Source organism: Polyodon spathula, chromosome 36, assembly GCF_017654505.1.
Source record: "Polyodon spathula isolate WHYD16114869_AA chromosome 36, ASM1765450v1, whole genome shotgun sequence".
Lineage (NCBI taxonomy): Eukaryota > Metazoa > Chordata > Actinopteri > Acipenseriformes > Polyodontidae > Polyodon > Polyodon spathula.
In genome coordinates, this window is record NC_054569.1 from 5,248,592 (window position 1) to 5,266,590 (window position 17,999).

General features: G+C 42.2%; 3 protein-coding genes across 7 annotated transcripts in view; 1 reads left to right on the plus strand and 2 right to left on the minus strand.

The window, feature by feature from the left end:
• LOC121304021 (major histocompatibility complex class I-related gene protein-like) overlaps window positions 1-16,711 on the minus strand; it is a 29,672-nt gene extending 12,961 nt beyond the window's left edge. The window contains exons 1-3 of the mRNA XM_041234964.1: window positions 16,522-16,711; window positions 12,140-12,400; window positions 6,034-6,306 (exon numbers count right to left, since the gene is read on the minus strand). Of these exons, the coding sequence (XP_041090898.1) occupies window positions 6,034-6,306; window positions 12,140-12,400; window positions 16,522-16,615 (628 nt within the window). The 5' untranslated portion in view covers window positions 16,616-16,711. The remainder of the gene's footprint in view (window positions 1-6,033; window positions 6,307-12,139; window positions 12,401-16,521) is intronic.
• Window positions 1-17,999, plus strand: part of sidt2 (SID1 transmembrane family, member 2) — a 214,527-nt gene that overhangs the window by 112,776 nt on the left and 83,752 nt on the right. The gene's annotated exons all lie outside the window — the stretch shown is intronic.
• pcsk7 (proprotein convertase subtilisin/kexin type 7) overlaps window positions 1-17,999 on the minus strand; it is a 152,561-nt gene that overhangs the window by 94,351 nt on the left and 40,211 nt on the right. The window lies entirely within an intron of this gene.

Sequence of the window (17,999 nt, forward strand, 5' to 3'; positions counted from 1 at the left end):
ACAATAACTTTTGTTTATTAATATGCATTGCACAAATCAAAAGATCAAATTTTGCATGTGAGTGACATTTAACGTGTGATTTATGGTATTCATACATTGTCAAACAGTTTCTGTTAAGGAAGAAAAAAAACAACAAAAAAACCCCACAGTTCGTGAACCCGTCTGATGAACCTTCGAAGGTTTAAAACAACCTTTGAATCCCTGGCTAGCGAACGAACCTTTGAACACAGCCCTATTAGTTATCTGTTAAATAATCTGAATATTCATTCAAATTAATCTGAACATTTTATTAGTGATGTGTACAAGATCAAGGAATTGCAATGAACACACAAAACATGCTCAACCACAACAAGGCAGGTTAAAATATCATAGCAGTTTATTATATAATAATACTAATGGTACAGAAAGGAAAAACTTAGAAAATGATCATGCGGTATCAGTTCACATATCAATGCAACACCAGTAAACACTTATTCCTTGAATGCATATGCTTCTATATACAGTGGTTTGCAGAAGTATTCACCCCCCCCTGCAAAGTTTTCACATTTTGTTGGCACCAGCGTTAGGGTTGCCATCTGGCCCCATAATTCCACAACACTGCGAGACGGAACAGGATTTTCAAGTTGCCTTTAAACTGAAGGAAATCAACACGTGAATTGAGCGCGAAACCCTTGCTAAATTGATTCTGTTCATTATCGAGGCAGCATGACAATACATAATAGCTTTCAACAAATTAAACAAATAAGTATCATCATCAATTTTATTTATGTTATTAATAGTTTTAAATATATATATTTTGACATGTCTTTATAGTTTATAATAGTATATATCGTCGTCTTCTGCTCAAATCATTAATAATGACCAGCTGTTGACTACACCAGACAGCGTGAACACCTGATCAGTATTATTATTTAATTGGGAGAGTCAGTCTGAATTAGGGTTATATGTTACTAATTAGCAGGATATAAACAGCAACTTTTAAATATTGATAACTGAAATGCTAATTTTACAAGATGCTTTTTTATTTTGTAAGATTTGTATTATCACAATGGTTTGGATAATTAAAAAGCAGTATAAATTAAGCGAGGGTTTAGTGCTCAGTTCAGGTATTTATTTCTTTCAGTTTAAGGGCAACTTAAAAACACGAAGACCAAGGAGCTTTCGAAACAAGTCAGGGAAAAAGTGGTAGAAGCACAGAGCTGGAGAAGGGTACAAGAAAATTTCAAAGGCGCTGATTATCCCTCTCAGCACAGTGATTTCCATCATTAAGAAGTGGAAGATGCATCATACCACCCAGACACTACCCATTTCAGGTCGTCCTCCCAAACTGAGCAGCCGAGAAAGCAGGAAACTGGTTTCGGATGTCACTCTGAAGCCAAAAATGACCTTGCGAGATCTGAAAAGTTCTGTGTCTGGGATGGGAGTCAGTGTTCACACATCAACAATAAGGCGGTCCCTACACAAAGCTGGCCTGTATGGACGGGTGGCAAGAAAGAAGCCATTACTCAAAAAGCCTCATCTTAAATCATGTATGGAGTTTGCAAAAAAGCATGTAGATGATATTGCAGGCATGTGGAAAAAGGTTTTGTGGTCAGACGAAACAAAAACTGAACTTTTCGGTCTAAATTCCAAGCGTTACATCTGGTGTAAGCCCAACACTGCACATCACCCAGTCAACACCATCCCAAATGTCAAGCATGAAGGTGGCAGCATCATATTATGGGGATGCTTCTTTTCAGTAGGGACTTGGAAGCTTGTCAGGATAGAGGGGAGAATGGATGGTGCAAAGTACAGGTGAATCCTTGAGGAAAACCTGTTTGAGTCAGCCAAGACTCTGAACCTGATGAGGAAATTCACATTTCAGCAGGACAATGACCGGAAGCACAAAGCCAAAGCCACACTGGAGTGTTTGAACAAGAAGAGATTTCCATGACATGAGAGTAGATGTTAAACTTCATGTTAATTTGAACTCGGCTCTCGCCAAGATAAGCACCAACTAAGACGTAGCTTTGCAGTAAACTAATGTGATCCATCAGCATCTCCATCCATTTGCATTGCTTTCCAACTGATGATGTAGATATCCTTCTGTCTGGTGTTGATTGCTGAAGTGTAATGCTGGCTCCAGGGATCAGCTCATTTTGCCTCCCCAGCGCATCAGCACACACAGCTGCTGCAATGCTGGCTCCGGGGATCAACCCAGTGCGGTCTCCCCAGCGCATCAGCATGACAACCGTCTGGATTGAGCTAAGTAGGGTACATCTCTGGGGTCTTCAAATGGGCACCTTCCATCCTCGGTGTTTCGTTGACTAACCCATGACACCTCAAGTGGGCTCAACAGTGATTCTGGTGTCCCAGCATCACCCCCCTCCATCCCCCACTCAGCTCAGCCCAACTTACTTACCCGTACATCAGCGTTGCTTTCTTTCTATTGTGCTTGAGATCCCCATCCAGAATCTTTCCGTCTCAACCACAGCCAGTTGCTGCTCCTTTCTGCTGCTTCAGATAAGTTCTTCACTGTGCGATACAACTCTTGGCCACTAAACCCAACATCTCTGAGAAACCGGGTTGTAGAGTGTGCCACAAATCCTCGACAACCCACCTCCACTGGGTAAACTCGGACACTCCATCCTCGCTGTTCCGCTTCAGCAGCTAGTCGAGCATACCGAAGTTTCTTCCTCTCATCCGCCTCATCCACAGCATCCTCCCATGGCACTGTTAACTCTACCAGATGAACAAGGCGTGCTGATTCAGACCACTAGACAATGTCTGGTCGAAGGTTAGTGGTGGCAGTCTCGGAAAAATAAGCCGTTGACCAACATCTGCCAGCATCTTCCCAGTCTCTAGCAGCTTCCAGTTGTCCTGGGCGAGGGTTGGTTTTAACACCTTTTCTTGGTGGTTGCTCTCCTGGAGAGGAATGTTTGTGTGTAATGTTTTGATGGAACTGGTGGCATCTTATTGGTCAGGTTACGCTTGTCTTCCAATGCTAAGGCCAAACATCGCAGCACCTGGTCATGGAGCAAAGTAAACTGCCCTTGGCTAAGACCCACCTTACAGCCTGTCAAAATGTGCCTTAATGTTGCAGGTGATGAACATAAAAGGACGAGAGGGATCCTCACCTACCCAGAGATTTAGGTTCTGTAGTGATGGGAGAATATTCTATGTTGATCTGATGAGAAAACTGATCCTGCTCTGTTCCATTGTCCATAGGTCTTGCCAGCCGATCTTGCGTTGTTCCACACTCTCCCATTTCATCCATTCTCCCAGCTTGGCCTGGGAAACGGCCTTTACACACCTGATCCTCTCCTCCTGCTTTTGCACCTCATTGACTACCAGCTTCCTCTGTTGAGCTGGGGTTGCCTTGTGCCACGTAGGAGGAGCTGAACTGAGACCAAAACCTCCTTTTCCATGCTGAACTTGCCCCATAATATCTCCGATTCGAAGGGCAGCCTTAGCATCTTCCACAGCTTTCTTTGCTGCCCATTTTCTTCCAGTTTTCAACACAGGTGCTGCCTCCCTTACGCATTTGTCGCGTGAATCTACTAATGTCATTTCCAGTCTGACTTTGGCGGACTTAAACTCCTCGGTTAGAGCAGAGATTGGTAGCTGCAGTATTCCTTTACCATGAAGTTCCACTCTGCTGAGGCAGCGTGGAACTCCCAACCATTTCCTGATATATGAACTGATTAAAGCTTCCAGCTTCTCTACTGTTGTCAAGGAAACCTTGTACATAGTCAGTGGCCACAGCAGTCTTGGCAGTAGACCAAACTGAAAGCACCAGAGTTTCAGTTTGCCTGGTAAAGCGCTGCTGTCTATGCTCTTCAACCCTTCCGCTGCTTGTTGTCTAACTTCTCCCACACGAACTGTGTCCTTTAGATCCCCGTCGTACCATCTCCCTAGACTTTTCAGTGGCTTCTCGGACACTGTTGGTATTGCCTCACCATTAATGTAGAATCTTTTATCTACTAATTTACCTTTAATTATAGAGATGCTCCTTGATTTAGTGGGCTTGAATTGCATTTGTGTCCATTCAATGTTATTGGTTAATTTGCCCAATAACCGATTAGTGCAGGCTACTGTTGTAGTCATGGTTGTCATGTCATCCATGTATGCTTGAATTGGTGGTAGTCGCATTCCAGAAGCCAAGCGCTCTCCTCCTACTACCCATTTTGACCCTAATAATTACTTCCATTGCCATGGTAAAAGCCAGTGGAGAAATGGTGCATCCTGTCATTATTCCAACCTCTAGGCATTGCCATGCAGTGCTGAATTCTGAAGTTGAAAAACTAAATTGCAAATCTCCAAAGTAGGCTTTCACTAAATTTGTTATTGTCACCGGTACACTGAAAAAATCAAATGCTGCCCAAAGAAGTTCATGTGGCACTGAACCATATGCATTAGCCAAATCCAGGAATATCACATGGAGATCCTTCCTCTCCTTTTTCGCTGATGAATTTGTTTCCAGATTATGCTGATGTGTTCTAAGCATCCTGGGAAACCCGGAACGCCTGCTTTTTGACAATCTCTGAGCAATAATGCTGAAGAAAATCTTGCGTTCTATGTTTAATAAGGAAATAGGACAAAACTGACCGATGCTTGTAGAATCGTTTTCTTTTGGTATAAAGACTCCACCTTCTCGGCCCCCAGATCATCACCGATCCTCCACCACATTTCACAGTGGGTGCGAGACACTGTGGCTTGTAGGCCTCTCCAGGTCTCCGTCTAACCATTAGACGACCAGGTGTTGGGCAAAGCTGAAAATTGGACTCATCTGGGGGTGCTTCAGCAAGGCTGGAATCGGGCAGATTTGTCTTTGTGAAGGGCGCATGAATCAAGTACAAGGTTGTCCTGGAAGAAAACTTGCTTCCTTCTGCTCTGACAATGTTCCCCAACTCTGAGGATTGTTTTTTCCAGCAGGACAATGCTCCATGCCACATAGCCAGGTCAATCAAGGTGTGGATGGAGGACCACCAGATCAAGACCCTGTCATGGCCATCCCAATCTCCAGACCTGAACCCCATTGAAAACCTCTGGAATGTAATCAAGAGGAAGATGGATGGTCACAAGCCATCAGACAAAGCCGAGCTGCTTGAATTTTTGCGCTAGGAGTGGCATAAAGTCACCCAACATCAATGTGAAAGACTGGTGGAGAGCATGCCAAGATGCATGAAAGCTGTGCTTGAAAATCAGGGTTATTCCACCAAATATTGATTTCTGAACTCTTTCTAAGTTAAAACATTAGTATTGTGTTGTTTAAAAATGAATCTGAACTTATTTTCTTTGCATTATTCGAGGTCTGACAACACTGCATCTTTTTTGTTATTTTGACCAGTTGTCATTTTCTGCAAATAAATGCTCTAAATGACAATATTTTTATTTGGAATTTAGGAGAAATGTTGTCAGTAGTTTATAGAATAAAACAAAAATGTTCATTTTACCCAAACACATACCTATAAATAGTAAAACCAGAGAACTGATAATTTTGCAGCGGTCTCTTAATTTTTTCCAGAGCTATATATATATTTAGTGTTATTTTAGCTCAATTATTTACATTTAAAATACATTGAGCACTATAAATGTGTACGATTTTATTGTATTGTTTTAAACCCGCAACCTCCTTACGTCAAACAAGCATGTCCGGTTTAGTGAGGGGCTGCTGTGTGATTATTGGGTGAAGCTGGGAGACCCATTATAGAATCTGATGGGATTAAACGGCCTTTCATTATTCATTCGAAAAAATGTTACATGGCCTTTGCAATGCTAGAGATCTCGCTAAGATGATGCAACAAATTTAAATAAGTATATTTTCTCTTAGTACATACGACAAAATGTATACTTTGCGAACTGTCGCAACAAAAGTGCAAATGCGGTATGTTTGCGCTGCGACTGGCCCATCTTAGTACATCGACCCCTAAGTCTAATTCAGTCATGTCTGAAGATTTGTGCGTACATGATCTGTACGTGCACATTTGAAATTATAAATACTCAGTTGATATCTGATGAGTTAACACAAACAATATGAGATTGTTACTTTACCTTTCCTCTGCAGGGTCTCCTTCCCATACTGGATGCACAGCTCCAGAGACTGGAAACACTCCTGTGGAAAATCGACAAAATCCATCTGTTTGCGGGCTGTGTCAGCTTCCCACTTGTGTTTATAGAAGACAGCCTGTGGCACAGCAGCGACCCAGGTCAGGGTCTCCACATCAAAACTAACAAAATCATTCCCATCATACTCGTGATACCAATATGCCCGCCTGGTCCCGTCATCATCCAGCTCACAGCCACCTGAGTTCTGGTAAGTGTGAACTGGAAAACACACAAAAGACAAAAGACAAACTAAGCATTAGTGTCCAATAAAAGTACATCTTTCTGAATTTGTAATACAGAAGATAGCACTGGCATTCCAGAGAACACTGAAGAGCCTGCTACTCAATAAGCAGCCCAAAGGACCCAATGTGCAATGAGAATACCTTGTGAGTGCCCCCACACTGACCCACGAGCATTACACTCAGGTAGTATTGATTACTAACCCTAACCCTAACCCTAACCTTGTGAGTGCCCCCACACTGACCCACGAGCATTACACTCAGGTAGTATTGATTACTAACCCTAACCCTAATCCTAACCCTAACCTTGTGAGTACCCCCACACTGACCCACGAGCATTACATTCAGGTAGTATTGATTACTAACCCTAACCTTGTGAGTGCCCCCACACTGACCCACGAGCATTACACTCAGGTAGTATTGATTACTAACCCTAACCCTAACCTTGTGAGTGCCTTCACGCTGACCCACGAGCATTACACTCAGGTAGTATTGATTACTAACCCTAACCCTAAACCTAACCCTAACCCTAACCTTGTGAGTGCCCCCACACTGACCCATGAGCATTACACTCAGGTAGTATTGATTACTAACCCTAACCCTAACCCTAACCTGCCCCCACACTGACCCACGAGCATTACACTCAGGTAGTATTGATTACTAACCCTAACCCTAACCCTAACCTTGTGAGTGCCCCCACACTGACCCACGAGCATTACACTCAGGTAGTATTGATTACTAACCCTAACCCTAATCCTAACCCTAACCTTGTGAGTGCCCCCACACTGACCCACGAGCATTACACTCAGGTAGTATTGATTACTAACCCTAACCCTAACCCTAACCTTGTGAGTGCCCCCACACTGACCCACGAGCATTACACTCAGGTAGTATTGATTACTAACCCTAACCCTAACCCTAACCCTAACCTTGTGAGTGCCCCCACACTGACCCACGAGCATTACATTCAGGTAGTATTGATTACTAACCCTAACCCTAACCTTGTGAGTGCCCCCACACTGACCCACGAGCATTACACTCAGGTAGTATTGATTACTAACCCTAACCCTAACCTTGTGAGTGCCCCCACACTGACCCACGAGCATTACACTCAGGTAGTATTGATTACCCTAACCCTAACCCTAACCTTGTGAGTGCCCCCACACTGACCCACGAGCATTACACTCAGGTAGTATTGATTACTAACCCTAACCCTAACCCTAACCCTAACCCTAACCTTGTGAGTGCCCCCACACTGACCCACGAGCATTACACTCAGGTAGTATTGATTACTAACCCTAACCCTAACCCTAACCCTAACCTTGTGAGTGCCCCCACACTGACCCACGAGCATTACACTCAGGTAGTATTGATTACTAACCCTAACCCTAACCCTAACCCTAACCTTGTGAGTGCCCCCACACTGACCCACGAGCATTACACTCAGGTAGTATTGATTACTAACCCTAACCCTAACCCTAAACCTAACCCCCACACTGAGACGAGCATTACACTCAGGTAGTATTGATTACTAACCCTAACCCTAAAACCTGATTACTAACCTTGTGAGTGCTAACCCTAACCCTAACCGATTGGTGATTGGAACACTCACACTGGTGTGACTGGGTGCTCGTAACCAGTACATTATAACTCAGGTAGTATTGATTACTAACCCTAATAACCCTAACAACTTGTGAGTGCCCCCCACACTGGACCCACGAGCATTACACTCAGGTAGTATGATTACTAACCGTAATGTGAGTCCATCATAACCTTGTGGATGGGATTGGAACACCACGGGGGTGACCCACGAGCATTTGGGTGCTGGTAATGTAGTATCCTAATGACTGAGTGCCCCCACACTGACCCACGAGCATTACACTCAGGTAGTATTGATTACTAACCCTAACCCTAACCCTAACCCTAACCCTAACCTTGTGAGTGCCCCCACACTGACCCACGAGCATTACACTCAGGTAGTATTGATTACTAACCCTAACCCTAACCCTAACCCTAACCTTGTGAGTGCCCCCACACTGACCCACGAGCATTACAGGTAGTATTGATTACTAACCCTAACCCTAACCTTGTGAGTGCCCCCACACTGACCCACGAGCATTACACTCAGGTAGTATTGATTACTAACCCTAACCCTAACCTTGTGAGTGCCCCCACACTGACCCACGAGCATTACACTCAGGTAGTATTGATTACTAACCCTAACCCTAACCCTAACCTTGTGAGTGCCCCCACACTGACCCACGAGCATTACACTCAGGTAGTATTGATTACTAACCCTAACCCTAACCCTAACCTTGTGAGTGCCCCCACACTGACCCACGAGCATTACACTCAGGTAGTATTGATTACTAACCCTAACCCTAACCCTAACCTTGTGAGTGCCCCCACACTGACCCACGAGCATTACACTCAGGTAGTATTGATTACTAACCCTAACCCTAACCCTGTGAGTGCCTTCACGCTGACCCACGAGCATTACACTCAGGTAGTATTGATTACTAACCCTAACCCTAACCCTAACCCTGTGAGTGCCCCCACACTGACCCACGAGCATTACACTCAGGTAGTATTGATTACTAACCCTAACCCTAACCTTGTGAGTGCCCTCACACTGACCCACGAGCATTACACTCAGGTAGTATTGATTACTAACCCTAACCCTAACCTTGTGAGTACCCCCACACTGACCCACGAGCATTACACTCAGGTAGTATTGATTACTAACCCTAACCCTAACCCTTGTGAGTGCCCTAACCTGACCCACGAGCATGTGAGTGCCCCCACACTGACCCACGAGCATTACACTCAGGTAGTATTGATTACTAACCCTAACCCTAACCCTAACCTTGTGAGTGCCCCCACACTGACCCACGAGCATTACACTCAGGTAGTATTGATTACTAACCCTAACCCTAACCTTGTGAGTGCCCCCACACTGACCCACGAGCATTACACTCAGGTTGTACTCATTATTAAAGATGTGTATTACCAGACTCCTTACAGAATATATTATTGATTATTAAAGATGTGTATTAACAGGCTCCTTATAGAATATATTATTGATTATTAAAGACATGTATTACCACACTCCTTACAGAATATATTATTGATTATTAAAGATGTGTATTAACAGGCTCCTTATAGAATATATTATTGATTATTAAAGACATGTATTACCACACTCCTTACAGAATATATTATTGATTATTAAAGACGTGTATTAACAGGCTCCTTATAGAATATATTATTGATTATTAAAGATGTGTATTAACAGGCTCCTTATAGAAAAGCCACTGTTATGAAAATGTCACAAGGACAATCGCTTAAAGTTTGCAAAATGGTATTTGAATGAAAAGGTTTTGTGGAGTGATAAAACACAAATCAAGCTATTTGGTCATGCTGATAGTTGTTACGTTTGGAGAAAGTCTGGTGAGGCGCTGTGACCAGGATTCCTTGCAGTGGTGACGTCAGACCACAAATAGACTCAGGAAGTAGCGGTGAAACTGAGGCACAGGGACGCTCAGTGTTTTATTAAATAATAATAAACAAAAGATTTAAACAAAAACAGCACAGCAAAACAGGACATGGCACTTGAGGCCAAACTAAACAGACAAACAAAACGAATTAACATAAACGAAACAGACACTAACACAGCGGACGAACAGACAAACACAGTGAGTGAAATCACGTATTTACTTTTACTTGTGTTTTTAATTTTCTCCTCTCCACACCTGTTCTACACTCACTGAACACACAACCCCCAGTGAGTGAAAACATGCTGTTTTTATGCAGCTGTACCGAGACTCGATTGCTAATCAATCATTCAATTGGAGTCTCGGTACAACTGCACGTGAATTAATAAAGTGCAATTCCCCGTGCTCACATATTATTACTTTTTACCTGCACATGAAGTGCTGTGCAATCCTCGTGCCTAAATACACATATACATTTTAAACACTCGTGTTCCACAGACCCATTTATATCCCGTGAACCAATGACTGTACACCAACATTAACATACAACACGCAACATATAACACCGAAATACACACAGGGGCGGGCAACATTGCCACAGATCCCATGTGCTGACAGCTCCCAGACTGACTCCTTCAGCCGGGGCAAGTCCAGCAGCGGAAAGGCTGCTGAGGAAGGTGGTCTCCTGACCTCTCCCCTCTTCTTCATAGCCGGCAGCTCCCTCTGGTGGGGCTCCGGCCATATTGACCCCTGCGGCCAAGCAGAGCTGACGGTGACCCCAGACGAAGCAGAACCGGCAGCCTCAGGCGATGTGGAGCGGCTGGCAACCCCCGGCGTTGCAGAGCGGCTGGCATTCTTGGGCGAAGTCATTACCGCCCACCCCTAATACAAGGTATCCCACACCTAGTGTATTACAGCGATATAGGTTGGTGCAACGTTTATTTTGTAGTTGTTGTTTCACTGTTTTATTTTTGCTTGTTTTGTTGTTGGACTGGCACTGCTTTTACACTGTGGTGCATTATGATCATCGCTACTGTACCATTGCTGGGGGGGCGCACAGAGGCGCAGTGGCTGTCCCTGGCACCTCGTTTAAGATGCAGCTCTGCCACTGCAACATGCTGACTTCTACTGTAGAGCAATTCAGATAAAAAAGAAGCCATCAGAGGCTAATACTACGCCACCAGCTGGGCTGAATCTCTGTTTTAACCCCACTGGGCAAGATTTAATGCTGAATTGTTTTATGGAGCTTTCCACGATAATAATCAGATTGTGTCCCAGTGTCTCTAGCACTGCTGATAAAAGGGGCTGTGTGTGTCAGTACTCAGTCCTATAGTCCGAGTCTCTAACAGTGATAGAAGGGGCTGTGTGTATCTGTACTCAGTCCTATAGTCCGAGTCTCTAACAGTGATATAAGGGGCTGTGTGTGCGTCTGTACTCAGTCCTATAGTCCGAGTCTCTAACAGTGCTGATAGAAGGGGCTGTGTGTATGTCTGTACTCAGTCCTATAGTCCCTGTGTCTCTAACAGTGATAGAAGGGGCTGTGTGTGTCTGTACTCAGTCCTATAGTCCCTGTGTCTCTAACAGTGATAGAAGGGGCTGTGTGTGTCTGTACTCAGTCCTATAGTCCCTGTGTCTCTAACAGTGATAGAAGGGGCTGTGTGTGTCTGTACTCAGTCCTATAGTCCCTGTGTCTCTAACAGTGATAGAAGGGGCTGTGTGTGTCTGTACTCAGTCCTATAGTCCCTGTGTCTCTCACAGTGCTGATAGAAGGGGCTGTGTGTGTCTGTACTCAGTCCTATAGTCCCTGTGTCTCTAACAGTGATAGAAGGGGCTGTGTGTGTCTGTACTCAGTCCTATAGTCCCTGTGTCTCTCACAGTGCTGATAGAAGGGGCTGTGTGTGTCTGTACTCAGTCCTATAGTCCCTGTGTCTCTAACAGTGATAGAAGGGGCTGTGTGTGTCTGTACTCAGTCCTATAGTCCCTGTGTCTCTAACAGTGACAGAAGGGGCTGTGTGTCTGTACTCAGTCCTATAGTCCCTGTGTCTCTAACAGTGATAGAAGGGGCTGTGTGTGTCTGTACTCAGTCCTATAGTCCCTGTGTTTCTAACAGTGATAGAAGGGGCTGTGTGTGTCTGTACTCAGTCCTATAGTCCCTGTGTCTCTAACAGTGATAGAAGGGGCTCTGTGTGTCTGTACTCAGTCCTATAGTCCCTGTGTCTCTAACAGTGATAGAAGGGGCTGTGTGTGTTTGTACTAAGTCCTATAGTCCCTGTGTGTCTAACAGTGCTGATAGACGGGGCTGTGTGTGTTTGTACTCACCTCCAGTATGGTTAAAGTGCTGGATTGTATTTCTCAAACTCCATTTCATGATATCATGACCATGCAGAATATGCCAAGTACGGCTGTTCCAGAACTCACGACCCATAGTCTTATTCATCCAGTCGAGCAGGAGGACAGGTTCTTTCATGGTGCTGTTATAGTATGAGTATTGCACATCATCCAGCATATCCACAGTTACATACTCTGGTGTCTTGGTCCCTTCCGTGGTCGCCACTCCAAAAAAATGCAGTGAGTGAGTTCCTGGAAGAGGAATACAAATGAGGATTAGTGACACATTTCAATAATCCAGAGTAAAACACGCAGTGCCAGTGAGCAGAATAAAGTGATGGCCACAGAAAACCATTAATCACTACAGCAATGTTCTCACATAGAAAACCATTAATCACTACAGCAATGTTCTCACATAGAAAACCATTAATCACTACAGCAATGTTCTCACATAGAAAACCATTAATCACTACAGCAATGTTCTCACATAGAAAACCATTAATCACTACAGCAATGTGCTGAAATTTTCGCACATAGAAAACCATTGTCCCCTCAGAGATACAGGCATGCTAATTTGCTTGAATTAGTTTCCGTACCTTGCAGCATTCATAACAGCTGCCCCTAAACACTACAGGATGAATCAGACACAGAGAATATAACTGCAAGAGTCAGCGCTCAATAGTCTCCCAAAACCCTCTATGAGACCACGAGTTGAACCACTAGGGTAAAAGCATGAGAAACGCAGGACTGAGTCTGAAAAAGAGAATCAGACGAAGCGTAACGCAGTGCCAATGACCAATGACATTATATGTATTTTTTTCTATTAATAGTGAAATACCCAGTTTAATATTGTATAATGATGTTTGGAGGTTATGCTGTAGTTTAATATTGTATAACGATGTTTAGAGGTTACGCTGTAGTTTAATATTGTATAACGATGTTTGGAGGTTACGCTGTAGTTTAATATTGTATAACGACGTTTGGAGGTTACGCTGTAGTTTAATATTGTATAACGACGTTTGGAGGTTACGCTGTAGTTTAATATTGTATAACGACGTTTGGAGGTTACGCTGTAGTTTAATATTGTATAACGATGTTTAGAGGTTATGCTGTAGTTTAATATTGTATAACGACGTTTGGAGGTTACGCTGTAGTTTAATATTGTATAACGACTTTTGGAGGTTACGCTGTAGTTTAATATTGCATAACGATGTTTGGAGGTTATATAGCATTCCCTTTTTTTAAATTCCTGTGTTTTATTTACAATTTGTTGCAGGAATTGAAAAATCCACCGACTGGCACAGGGACCGACAGTGGTGAAGCCAATGGTACTCCTTAATGGACGAAGCACTTGCAACAACACCCTGTAGTTTAATATTACATAACGATGTTAGAATGCTCTTCACACTGCTGTTATAGGGTTAGCTTGTTAATACAACACCCTGTAGTTTAATATTACATAACGATGTTAGAATGCTCTTCACACTGCTGTTATAGATTTAGCTTGTTATAAAGTCATTTGTGCACAAGAAGTTTAACGTGACGAGGTGCTAACCTCAAAGGAGTAGATAATTCAATATGATTGTCTCTGATACAGCTGGTTGTCGTATCCACTTGTCCCCAGTAACAGAAACCGGTCTGGCCGCACACTCCCGTAGATCCAATACATTTTGAACAGTTCAATAAGGTGAAATAATCTGCATCTCATTAAAACCAATCTGTATTGATAAACATTGTTTTAAAAAGCGTAGAACAGACACATCAGCGTCTTCATCAGGTTACAAACCATCAATGTTAACAACACCACGATTCATTGTTACATATTCTTTGTCAATTAGCAATTACATCATTGCATGATCATTAATTAGCTAACATTTAAGTTAACAATCTTTTTTTTTGAAAACGTCAAACTTTAACAACATATAAGGAGAACACGTGATCAGCATTCATTCAACACTACATCTCAACTTCAATACGAGTTCAATTCTAGTGTCTCACTGAGACCATTCGGTTCAACCGTATGTAATTTGTGTATCCACATGGCTTCTCTTTTTTTTTTATTTAGTGGTTGCCAATTATTTTTATTGTTTTCTCCCCAATTTAGTAATTTCCAATTATTTTTAGGCTCAGCCCACTGCTACCACCCCTGTGCTGACTCGGTAGGGGCAAAGACGTACACACTCAGTCCACTGAGTCCAAGTGTGTACCATCTGCTGCATGCTTCTTTATATGCTGCAGACTCACCATGCAGCCACCCAGACAGTGTTGGAGGACAACGCAGCCATGGGCAGTTTACAGGCACCTGGCCAGACCACTGGGAGTTTACATCCAGAATGCGGATGCATAAAATATTTAATATTATAGTGTTCGAGCAATGAACACATCGACCACATCGATAACTACCACGAATATCAGGGTTATTTATCCAGTTACCTGGAGAGCGATTCATACACAGAGGAAACCAGTTTCTCTTTAATATCTCTTGTTCTTCTAAACCAAATCTTTGGTGAAGTTGTGGCTGAGAAACTGAGCTGGGGATCACACGTCAGCATATTCTAATGTTTGTTTATGTTTTATCTTTTTAATGTCATTCGACATGTGAATAAACTCTGTGCCAAAAGAAACAGCGTCAGATGTTACTTCATGTGCGATTTTTGTAGTTAACAGTAACTTCAGGATTTTGTATTTCAGTTCTCTTTAAAGCTGTATTAATCACGTGTTTGCTATAGCCTCTATCGAAAGCGACGCATTTGAAAATCTGTGTTTTTATTAAAATTCGTTTTAGCCTTAAAAACCGTCCATATGGTATATTTTTAACTACATATTTGGGATGATTATTAACCGCGCCTAATATAGTATTCATGTCTGTAGGGTTTCGAAAAATAGAATAGAAATATAACTTTTAAAAATAAAAAGGGCAGCTGGCTCTTTGAACTAATATATATATATATATATATATATATATATATATATATATATATATATATATATATATATATATATATATATATATATATATATATATATATATACACATATAGATATATATATATATATATATATATATATAGTATATAGTTGCAGAATAAAGAATTTGCCCTTTCATTTGATTTATTTTAAACGTATGGCGGTCACGTGACGTCACAATTTCTCCCGCAGCCATATTGGCGGTCACAGCGCGCTGCATATTAACATCATTGTATGTCAATGGCAGACTATTCATCATCATTATTATTATTAAGTTTAACACGCTTAATTGTATAGACAATTTTCTCATTAAAGATGCACACTTAAGCGGGTTGGTGATTCTCGTCCTTTAAAAAAACTCTTTCATCGTGAACAGAATCCTAAAGGCACTGCAATGTGAGTGACAATTTGATGAGCACGGCGGGACAATGATAATAATAATAATAATAATAATAATAATAATAATAATAATATAATAATAATGTAATAATGTTAATATATGTAATCCTTTTAATTGTATTGAAATGTTTCGTATACATTTCTACAGCAAAGAAAATAATGTATTTTAAGTGTGGGACGCTAATAACAACAATAAGAACAACAACGATAATAATAATAATAATAATAATAATAATAATAATAATAATAATAAAATAGATAATAATAATGGATTTAAAATAGAATCAGCACAGTAATTAATGATGAGCTACACTGTTGTGTTTTTAACAGTGTCGTTTCTGATTTCGCGATTGTAGCCACTAAAGACTTTCCTTGTTGCAGTAACTGTTCTGTACTCGGGGGAAGAGATCAAGGATCACAGTCTGTTTATTGCTGTTTTTATAGCTGAATATCTGCATTAATCTGTATTTCAATACTGAAAGAAAAACGAGTAAACGGAACGACTGTACGCACTTGCCGCCCGTTTTCATGTTTTCATGGGTTGAACCCGTGTCTTGTCGGGTTGCTTGAGCTGGCGATGCAGTGGCGCTGCTAGCGAGACCGTTCCCTGCCTTGGCGATGATGGCACAGGCAGCGCCTCCTGTCGAGGAGACACTCAGTCGGGCTGCTTACCGATCCTGCGGTGAAGTACTTACAACTGTCTGTGCTTTTACATCCTTCACTTGGGAAGCCGTGCAGGGAGAGGGGTTCTCAACTAAGCACATCCAGACATAATACACAAAGTTATATCAATATCTGTGCGTTTATAATTAAAGTATGCAACATAAATGCATTATGTGTACTTCAATTGTATTCAATGTACTTGAAATTGAAGTGTGTACTTCAATTGTATTCAATGACAACCAGTTTCAAACGAGCTGTTTTGCAAGCACATCCTGCGAGGAAGCCCCTGGTATTTTGCTGTATATTTATTGAAGACAGTAAATATTTCTCGTGTAAAAACTGACCTGCGGCAGCTGCATGAACCCAGCAGAGAATCCCGAGCACAGCCACCCGGGTCATCTCCGATAGTCTCCACAGAGCAATGTATTTAAATATCATATTCGGTTATAAACAATGAAATTATTTAGTGATGTGTATAATGGATGTTTTCAATAGAAACTTTTTGCCAACCAGGAACTAAATACACTGCTTATCAGAAATCCTCTCTCAGTCTCTCAATTTTGTGATTGGCTATACAACGTGGTTTAGCCAATACGAAGCGAGCGTCAGGAGTATCTGGGTGAAATAGTGTTTTCAGGTTTGTGTCTCAAAAGTTAAACAGAATTGTGCTGAAAGGAAAGCAAGCACACCTGTAGTCTACACATGAAAAAGGGGCATTCAGAACAGAAAATAGGAGACACTTTTTTACACAGAGAATCGTGAGGGTCTGGAATCAACTCCCCAGTAATGTTGTTGAAGCTGACACCCTGGGATCCTTCAAGAAGCTGCTTGATGAGATTTTGGGATCAATGAGCTACTAACAACCAAACGAGCAAGATGGGCCGAATGGCCTCCTCTCGTTTGTAAACTTTCTTATGTTCTTATGTTCTTATGTTCTAATGAACGCCGGGTGGTGTTGTAGAGTTATTATGTTAATTGACGCCACCTTGTGGCTTATTGTTATATTACGTTAATGCTACTTCCTGTCTACATGCTTTTGGACAACATTGTAATGTCGTTATTTCAACACTTGAAACAGGTGTGGCATGCTTTCAATGCCAATGCTAATGTAAATAATTTTGTACGTGGTGGCTTGATGCCGACGTGTTTGCCGTCCATGGCACCGGTGAGTGTGGACAATCCCTTCACCCTCAAACCCTTCAGATACCTGCCTCCTCTCTTCTTCTGTTCTTGGTACCCGTGCAAACAAGAACAGGTTTAGAAATTGACAGCAGGGTCGATTTCAGAGTACACATTCAGGTGACATATTACTTTGCTGTTATAGATTTTCTAATATTTGTGTTTATATTTATATCTCAGTCAGACATTGACGTAGACAAGGGTGCAAGTGAGATAGAGGGGCAGGAAGAGGTTAACTGGAAAGATGCCAGGTGGGCACAGCATGTAGTGTCTCCAATTCAGGTGCAGGAGCTCAGACCAAATGGCAGAGAAGGGATGCTGCAGAGGAGATGATTCTGTGCCACATGGCTTAGAAATGCCCAGCAGCGCCCAAAAGAAGACGAATGAACAAACATTTGGCATCAGAAATTAAAAACATCACTGACGAAAAAGCCAGGAGACAAGCTAAACTGAAAATCCAGCACGTAATATTTGAAGCCCAGTCAGGGTTTACAGATTCCAATTCATATTCATCCAGCACAGAATCATTAATTATCACGCCTGCTCTCATTCCTCAAGTATACACCCAGAACATGCCACAAGAATCCAGCAGACCAGAGACCCCTACAGACACACTACTAAATTAATTACCATTGTTGTTGTT